This window comes from Pollachius pollachius (genome assembly GCF_949987615.1).
Source record: "Pollachius pollachius genome assembly, chromosome: 3".
Taxonomy (NCBI): domain Eukaryota; kingdom Metazoa; phylum Chordata; class Actinopteri; order Gadiformes; family Gadidae; genus Pollachius; species Pollachius pollachius.
This window is the reverse complement of record NC_136936.1, coordinates 4,997,344-5,006,888: the sequence shown is the minus strand read 5'-3', so window position 1 is coordinate 5,006,888 and position 9,545 is coordinate 4,997,344. Positions and strand designations below refer to the sequence as shown.

At 46.5% G+C, this 9,545-nt stretch overlaps 1 protein-coding gene across 3 annotated transcripts; it reads left to right on the top strand.

Moving 5' to 3' along the window:
• Positions 1-4,088: 4,088 nt before the first annotated feature.
• Positions 4,089-9,217, top strand: LOC307073077 (ras-related protein Rap-2a). 3 transcript variants are annotated; one of them, XR_013811724.1, is made up of 2 exons: positions 4,089-4,185; positions 6,472-9,217. XR_013811724.1 is itself a non-coding variant. In XM_079732772.1 (2 exons), exon 1 carries the CDS (start codon positions 5,369-5,371, stop codon positions 5,918-5,920), a length of 552 nt encoding a protein of 183 aa, XP_079588898.1. In that variant the 5' UTR covers positions 4,222-5,368; the 3' UTR covers positions 5,921-5,969; positions 6,523-9,217. The 3 variants fall into 3 exon arrangements, 2 of the variants coding, with proteins under 2 accessions (XP_079588898.1, XP_079588897.1); XM_079732772.1 differs by lacking the exon at positions 4,089-4,185 and adding an exon at positions 4,222-5,969 and having other exon boundaries at positions 6,523-9,217; XM_079732771.1 differs by lacking the exon at positions 4,089-4,185 and adding an exon at positions 4,225-5,969.
• The last annotated feature ends 328 nt before the right edge of the window (positions 9,218-9,545 follow it).

Below are 9,545 nucleotides of genomic sequence, written 5' to 3'. Positions count from 1 at the left end.
GACACTCACTTCACACTTTCACACACAAAGATTCATATGAATTGCGCCCATTGTGATGGCACCCACAGTAATTACATTGCTGTTCTGCTTGCCTTCTGTCGCACCACAACACAGTCCCACAGTGACCACACATTCCTCAATGGGACACTGTGAGTCGCAGTGCCCCGAGGTACAGACAGTTTAACTTTGCTTCGAGGCTTCCACACCCATCACTGTCGTTCACCCCATCCATTTTCTCTGGTTCAGCCTCTACTCTGCATGGACTCTCGGTTCATGCTGCACTTCTGCTGACTTTGGTACACTTACTCAATCCCCGCCATCCGCCTCGGACAGGAAGTGAGCGTAGCCACTTCCCTTTTTTGATGGTGGAGTGGGACTTCCAAAAACGGTGCCCTTTGGCCTCTACAAATGTGGCGCACAGGGCCGGGCTGAACTGTATGTATTATTAATGACGGCCAAAATTCCACACATGAAAGGCCAGCTTTGTGGTGGGGATAAAAGGCTGCTGTGTCTTTGCTCGCGCTCCCTCTTTCTCACTCAAACATCTCCCTTTTCTTTCCTGTCTAATGCCTCATTCAGCTGTTTCCTCCGGTCCCTTATGATGCATTCTCTTGTTCTTAATTCCTCTTTTTTCAGGCGCTTTGTAATGCAGGTCAAAGGAGTGTGGGGTCCTCCGCAGATGGCTTCAGCTTTGTGCGTGAGGGGGTTAGCTCTGCACTTGGCACACACACTTCAGCCTTTCACTACTTCCTTGGGCCTTTATGTTGAGTGCGTCCACCGCCTCAGCCAGAGACACACGGACACCACTTAGATTGTGCATGCATTAAAATGTGAATTTGAAATGGATGCTCTGTCAAATTTTGATAAATGCAACTTGGACATCGTAGTCAAGGCACTGCCAATAGGCTTTGGCATCAAACCAGATAGACTGGGCATCAAACCTAGTACCCTTTGGTTAGAGGTCTAGCTACTTGCTACTACACTCTCCGCCCCAAATATTATTACAAATACACAATTACATCTTTTGGAAATAAAAAAGATTGTTTTTAAAAAGAGATATACATAAATGTATTTTATTCTTTACCTTTCCTAATAAAAACCATCTCAATCTTCTGTGACCTGATGCGACAGCCCATCAACCGGCAATGTAACACTGCTGTCCTCCATTGGACAATTCAGAGTACTGCAGTAGGGCTTTATGAAAACATTAGCGTGCATGATCTTTTGAAAAGGTGTCTTCCATTTCTCACTCATCGAAAAATCAGTCAAGGAGAAATCTGGGCTAAAGATAAAATAATTGAAAAAGCACCAATATGAGACGATGGAACCAGCTGGCCGGCTTTCTGGTAATTGCTTTAGGATCAAATGGGTGGTGAAGGTAAAACAATCTACCCCAGACCGAAGAATAAATGATATCCAATTACATTCATAATTCATAATAAGTATATATATACAGCGTGCCTCTCGCCTCAAAGCATTTGCAGAATGTGGCCTTGCAGTGGTGAATACTAGCCACAAGATGGCCTTGGAGGGCAATCCCTTGACAATGCTTCGAAGACCTTGGATTGAGATGCTGAATGCACGCCTCGTTTAAACTGAAATATGCATAAATCATAAAGAATAAGAGACACTGCCGGGAGACATGTTATTAAACACCAATAGATACAAATAAACAATTAATTCAAGGTTGCCTTTTCACATAGTGTGCTGTCTCCCCAGAACCCGAATTCTGATAATGAATATATTATTATGATTTGTTGTTAACATGCACATGGGATTAAGGGTTGGAGCTGAGCGGGTTCAGCAACCCCCTTCTAGAATGTTCTACATGTAGCTATGACACATTCGTTTGTTCCCTTTTCCATTCCTTGTTATTTGTGGTTTCGTTATTATTATGTAGATTAAAGTGCTGTCACACGTATCTAGTCTTTCTTATTTTGCTCCTGTATTTCCACTCTAAAGAGGAACATATGACAAGCTACTGTTTACCTAGATTGAGATGGGAAGCTTCTGGATCTATGGAAGAAGACCTATGAGCCACTAAGAAACAATAATATTTCATTTGTACTATAAATGCTATTCTATGTACAGAATAATCATTATAGAAAGCGGGTATGCTCACATAAGAATTATTCCACAAAGGCAGTTTGGGGCATTTAGTGTAATCACAATTATGAGACACTTTCTCCGTCTCTATAATGGCTTGCCAGCTACACAGGTACACGTTGTACCTGATAAACTGGCAAATGATTTGCTCACGACAGTTGAAGTCGATCAAGACAGTGCAATCAAAGTTCAAGGCCATGAAAGCACACCATGAAATAAAAGGAGGGCAAGGTAACTATTCACTATCCAATTACTTAAACAGGGAATCATATCCAAACTGCAACTCAATTGACACTTTGCCAACTTTAAAACTTTAAATCCTTGTTTATTTTATATTTAATTTAACTTATCTAGGCAACCCGGCCTCTGTGTCCTCATTGTTCTGAAATGAAAGAGAAAATGACTGCGTGACCTCTCCTTAATTAATGATTATATCATATAACACCATCATCGTCATTTCCCCCCAGTCAAGACGCCCTGGTTGGGGGTATGTGTACTGATTCTCGGGGTGTCACTCTACACACCTCACCTCCAGCGCCACAATGGAGAGCTGTTAGTTTCCACACACACAACCCCACTGAACTCCCTGCTCTGTGTGTTGTACGGCAGGCAGCGTGTCATAAGGCTAGCCACGCTGCCACCTTTGTGAATGAAAAGCCTTGTCAGTAATTAGCATCACTACCTTGTTGACTCCACTGCTTAGGAAAGTGATGCATTGCAACCATGTGACAATCACATCACAAGGCTCTAATAGCCCCCCCCCCCCCCCCCCCTTCCCCCCTCTCTCTACATTCTAACCCAAACCCACACACACACACACACACACACACACACACACAGACCATACTCCCCCATTGTGTGTGTTTGTTATTTTGTAATGGGATCGAGGCTGACTGGCTGCAGGGCACTTTGACTGACCACAGGACAGGCCAATCCACATGTTTCTTCCCCCCAATCCAAAGTATTGAGTTAGAGTAGCGGTGTGTGTGTGTGTGTGTGTGTGTGTGTGTGTGTGCGTGTGTGAGAGTGATTGTGCGTGTGCTTGTGTGTGTGTTTGTGTGTGTGCTTGTGGGAGCAATTGTGTATCGTGTATTGTGGTTTTGTTCGTTTTTTTGTGTGTTGTGTATGTGTGTGTGTGTACCTGTGTGTGTGTGTGTACCTGTGTGTGTGTGTGTACCTGTGTGTGTGTGTGTGTGTGTGTGTGTGTGTGTGTGGTGTGTGCGGTTGTAATTGGGTGTGTGTGCGAGTGTATGTGTGTTTGTGGGTGTGTGTGTGTGTGTGTGTGTACCTGTGTGTGTGTGTGTGTGTGTGTGTGTGTGTGTGTGTGTGTGTTTGTGTGTGTTTGTGTGTGTGGTGTGTGCAGGTGTAATTGGGTGTATGTGTGAGTGTATGCGTGTTTGTGGGTGTACGTGTATGCATGCATACATGTCTGCACGTGTGCACGTGTGCTTGTGCGAGCGAGTGAGTGTGTAGGGCTGTATGGTTGTTTGTGTGTGTGTGTGTGTGTGTGTGTGAGTGTGTGTGTGTGTGTGTGTGTGTGTGTGTGTGTGTGTGTGTGTGTGTGTGTGTGTGTGTGTGTGTGTGTTGAGCGTTTGTGTACAGCTCATCTCATTGATGGCTTAACTCACATTCTATAATATGAGCATACATTAAAATGATATTGATTTGATGCTATAATCACCGCTGCAGTGACCGGGAGGGCCGTGCATTCATGTAGCAGTGATGAGGTCAGAATGAAGCTTAATCATGATTGAGTTGGCTTGATGTGTAATGATCAATTAAAAACACACCCACACACACACACACACACACACACACACACACACACACACACACACACACACACACACACACACAGACAGACAGACACACACACATCACACCGCCGGTGAACCCAGACAATATGTTACCACATTGAACTGTGCTTGTGTATTTCCAAGACATTGGGACATGTTGTTGCATAACATAGAACCAGGTAAGCAGGAAGGAGTCAGAGCTAAGTAGAATGCGCACACAGCAAGGTGGTATGAATTCCAGTCAACAATGAAACAGGATGAAAAGGAATATCACATGCGCTGGGTAAGAGGAACTCAAAATGATACTGGTTGAGTGCGTAGTTTGTAACTGCGAGCGTTTGAGTACCTCGTCAAGACAAACAATGTGTTTGGCAAGTCTGGGGTAATGCTAACCTGAGGCTGATATCATGACTCACTTCCTCTTAGTTTGTGGTTACAGTCAGCTGTTCTAGAATATGCTTAGTTTAAACCGAGCTGCACATGTTCAAGCGGAATAATACTACAAAGAACACTTACAGGAACTTGAATAACAATGACAACAATCATAATAATATTAAAATCATTCCCATTGTGATAATTATTAGTATTTTAAGTATTATAACCTGTTGGTAGGATTATTAATATTTATATTTGTATTATTAATATTTATTATTTTGTATTAGGCTACTTCATATTAATTGCACATATAAAACAATAATAACAACATACTTATCATTTATTTATTCATTATTATTACTATTATTTTTGAGGTTATTATGATTAGTACTATCATCAACATTGTCATTGTCCCTCACAATACATAAATAATGTGCATTACGTTTAATGTCTGTTACAAAAACAAATAACAATATCCAATGCCACACACTTAAAATAAACTACATGGAACATGAATCATAAACGAAGCAAAACCACCAGCAAAACTTCCACCTATGACTCAAGCAGCAGTTTGCAGATTAGCTATGTCGAAACTAGGTGTGACAGGTATGAGCGGCACTTGGGTCGCTGGCACTGGGTTAACAGTTGCACTGCACCTTTAATAAAACGGAGGAGCGGACCGTTCGTTGAGTGACGTGAGACGCAGACTGCGTGCCGAGTGTGGGCAGGAAGAGAGCGCGCGCGGCGGCGGTTGTACCACTTTAACGACTACGGGAACCGTGAACATTACCGTGATATATATATACTCCTCGGGGTTCAACATGTCACTCTGTTAACGCTGGGTTTGCGTTCTGAACCCCTGTTTAATTCGCACATTTGAACAGACATTGTGCGACCACGCCCCGTTATCCACGTCTAGCCCCACCGGAAAACCGCTCGTGGAGGCACAACGAGCGGCGCTGCGTGCCATTTGAAACACAGCAGGGCTGCGGCGGGCTCGCGGCTTCGGAGTGCGTTCCAAAAGGAAGCCGAGAAGGAGGAGGAGAGGAGAGAAGCCTGAGTGGGGCTTCTTCTTGAGTGCCTGCTGAACCATGAGAGAATACAAAGTGGTGGTTCTGGGCTCCGGAGGAGTGGGCAAATCTGCCATCACTGTCCAGTTCGTGACGGGTTCATTCATAGAGAAGTACGACCCCACGATAGAGGACTTCTACAGGAAGGAGATCGAGGTGGACTCCTCGCCGTCCGTCCTGGAGATCCTGGACACGGCGGGCACGGAGCAGTTCGCGTCTATGCGGGACCTGTACATTAAAAACGGCCAGGGGTTCATCCTGGTGTACAGCCTGGTGAACCAGCAGAGCTTCCAAGACATCAAGCCCATGAGAGACCAGATCATCCGGGTGAAGAGGTACGAGAGGGTGCCCATGATCCTGGTCGGAAACAAGGTGGACCTGGAGGGGGAGAGGGAAGTGTCGTCCGGGGAGGGGAAGGCTCTGGCGGACGAGTGGAACTGCCCGTTCATGGAGACCTCAGCCAAAAATAAGAGCTCTGTGGACGAACTGTTTGCAGAGATAGTCCGGCAGATGAACTATGCCTCTACACCCAATGGCGACGACCAGTGCTGCTCGTCCTGTGTCATTCTTTAAAAAAAGGACAATATCAACGTTTTTTTGTTGTTATTTTCAAATGGCAATGGTAAGTGATGCATTCAAAATACTCTTATCATGTGTAGCCTCATCAGAAGCTCTTATGTTAAACTCTGACATTAGAAGATGATGGCTGCTGTATGTTTTTGTGCCACAGTGGTTGTATTTGATCAGTAACCTCAGTACACAACAGTTAGAACAGCTTCAGCCAGCTTTCACTTGCAGGCTTTTGTTAAGCAGGATGCTGTTGCTAGCGTTTGCACAAGCAGCCAGGTGTGTAAAGACCAACTGTCAGTCCAAAGTAAGCAGTGGGATCCATAAATCTGAAATTCTCATTTAACCAGCGGCAAAATGTGTATTTGCCGACAGCGTTTTCTTTAAGAGAACGTATAAGAACCAGGAAAGCAGGGTCAGGGGATAGGCTGTGCTGCCCCTCCTACAGGAGGTGTTAACAGCCCTGGGAGGAGGACCATGTCTTGGGGCAATGTGCCTCTGGCCTGCAGGCAGCCCTGGTTAATTTATGACGTTTGTTTTGTCCTTTTCTGTGGCAGTTTGTTGCAGGAAGTCCGTGCCGTTGAGTTCTTCTTCGTGTTTCACCTCAGCTTTAGAGGAATGCTGAGCGAGGAGGAGGAGGAGGAGCAGGAGGAGGGGAGCGTGAGAGGAGAGGAGAGGGCTCCACCCCTCAGCAGATCGGCTGGCTCTAACTCTCTGTGTGCAGGAGGATCAATGTCCCACCATGGATACCAACACAGTATCAAGTCCATAGTTTCCACTGCCCTCGACTGCACTTCCACGTTACAACTGGGAACGCCTCCCTAGCCCTCCCCTCAACCTCGCCGCCCCCCCTCAAATGGCAGAGATGTGGACCAGAACCCCTAAGAACACATAGTGATGGATATTTGTGTTCCAGACGACGACGCGACTAAGAGACAAGAGTATATTTTGTTAAATAGCTGTGCATATTACGAGGAGCTGGAACAAGAATTCTCGGGCGCCATTTCCCCCCTACCACCAAAACACGCTGTCCCACGAACACGGAACCAACATCGTTCCACGAACCCCCCAACCCAAACCCAAACCCCCTCCTCCCGACCCCCGCTTCAGTTTGTGTACGTTCGATGGTCGCTGCTCCGAATAACACCGTCTGCCCCCTCCCCCCGAAGTCAAAGACTCTGACATCGCTTCAACCGGCGGGGATGGGCCACCGCGAGGAAGAAGGGAGCGATGGCGTGCAGGGGGTGCGGGCGGTGACCTCTTGACCTGACCGCCCGTGTGTCGAGTGCCTTTCCATAACAGCTCAGCTGTTCTGACTTTGTGCCAACTCCCCCCAGTATCAGCCACCACCACTACCCCTGCCCTCCCCCGGACACACAGAGACACGCACACTCCTCCACACGTAATCTTAGAAGGGGTGGTGGCATTAACAAGAATATATATATATTATATATATTTAAAACAAAATTGAAAACTATAGGCTTTTTCTTTTTTTTTTATGGAGATTTTTGGTTTCCATCGTGAGTTTGCCTTTTTATTTTTAAAGACTATTGAACTCGTTCTAGTCTGAAATGCACAGGTACTGAAACCCTTACACTTGATAACGATGGACGCGTTAATCTACCGAAATCTGTTTTGTTTTTGGTTCTTAACAGGATGTGTGACAATGTACCTTTGACAGATTTAACCTGATTGTAAGTGAAATTTCAGGCCATGCTTTTTCCACAGTGGTCTGCCTGTTTAAAAAAAAAAAACACAACAAAAACAAAGACTTTTAATACAAATTGCATTTCTTACAAAACGGGGCCATGCTGTGTGTTCATTCTCAACGGTGTTTGTTTTTACTGTCCTTGTGCCTGCATATTTTCCTAACATAGCTGTTTGACTCGGAAAACAGAGGCAATGACCAGTGTTTCCATTCAATAATGTGTAATAACAATCACCTCAACTTCGGAGACAGCCACGCAGTCACAGGAAATAGAGTCAGTGGACCAAAAAGTTTACAAGAATATCCATGCTTATCCATTCATAATGGACTCTTCCTCAGCCTCGGGTAACAACAGAGAATAAACCTGAATACCTGCCCTATAGCCACTCATCATACATCCACCTACGTACACATGTATATTAATATATATATATAATCATATCCGTGCGTCGGATACATAATCCACTGTACAGACGGTGGAGGTTGGTGCAGTTCAAGAGAAACACGTCTCTGTGTTGGTGTCGAGTATTTCTGCCCGCGAGCCTTGGGTCTGAGTGCAGCGTGTGGGTGTTGTTGTGTAACAGGGAGACTGGCTCTGCAGATCCGTCACCGCCGCCTCGCTGGGGATTACAAGCCGTAGCCTGGGCCGGACCGCAAGGCACTGCTGCTACACACGACCCAGCTCCCTGGGTTTTGCTTGGACGGGACTCGGCCCGTACATGACTTCCATTAGGCCTTTGTTTTACTCGTTTAGTTTCCGTTTCTCCCACCGGGTGCTGCCTGTGATGTCTGTTTTGTGTGAGTAGGGAGCCTGCTTATGCTCCCCCAGACCGATGCCTCCCTCTTGACACACAGACACTAGATCGGTACACGTTTGCGTACAGTACTCACATGTGCTGTACGTTAACAGCTCGGAGCCGAGGCATACGCCGAGATAGGCATCGGTGTCGCATATCCCCGAAGTCCTTGTGGCCTCGTCGGTTTTTGTGGCTTGAATGGTGGTGGAGGCAGTGGTCGGGGGGTGAGGGGTTGCGGTGTCGGGGAGCGGTTTAGAGTTCAATGCTGGTGTTCTGACATTCTAGAGAGTGCGCGTGAAATGTCAGACTTCTAAACAATGGTGACTGGCTAGACTGCGACTTCTTCTGCACAATATGGAGACTCAGATTTTGACGTTAAGAGGTCCGTGCCCGCTGAGTGCGTGTGTTCGTTTCCTCTCGGTGAAGGAGCACAGAAAAAAGGAGTAGGAAGAGAAACTCTGAAAAAAACATGCGCCATGTATTTGTGTTAGTCGCTCTCTCTCTCTCTCTCTCTCTCTCTCTCTCTCTCTCTCTCGCCCTCTCTCTTGTGCTCTCCCTCTCTCTCGCTTGTTCTCTTTCTCTCTCTCTCTCGTGCTCTCCCTCCCTTTCTCTCTCTCGCTTGTTCCCTCTCTCTCTCTCTCTCTCTCTCTCTCTCGGTGGTGAGACACCATAAACACAAACCCTTTCCCTTCTAACTTCACCGCACTGTATTCTGTCGCTTCTGTCGTGTCTTTATACGTCCGTCACAGTCCTCGGATCTGTATAACATGAGGCTAGCCTGCCGGGTTCGGGGTGTGGTCATAGCTATCCCATAATCATCTCTGCCCCTAAAGGGAACTTGGAGGTCTGATTGCAGACATGTCTGTTCCAAGGCCTCCCGACCGACCATGTGATTAGACATGCTCGGGGCCACGGCCGCACGCCACGCTAATAGCCCTGCCCACGACTATAAGTCATGCATGGGGATGAGATAAGTTACTATAGCTGTGCTCAAGATACTGTTGCTGACCCCCCTCCCCCCAAACCCCATGCACCCCCAGGAACTCCCCAACTGCTGCTCGGCTTCAATCACTTGCTGTCGTGCTCGCATCAGATAGCAGAAGAATTTGCCCTTTGGAGAGCAACG

Coding starts and splice junctions, on each gene's coding strand:
- LOC307073077 (XM_079732772.1), top strand. CDS start 5,369: ATGAGAGAATACAAAGTGGTGGTTCTGGGCTCCGGAGGAGTGGGCAAA.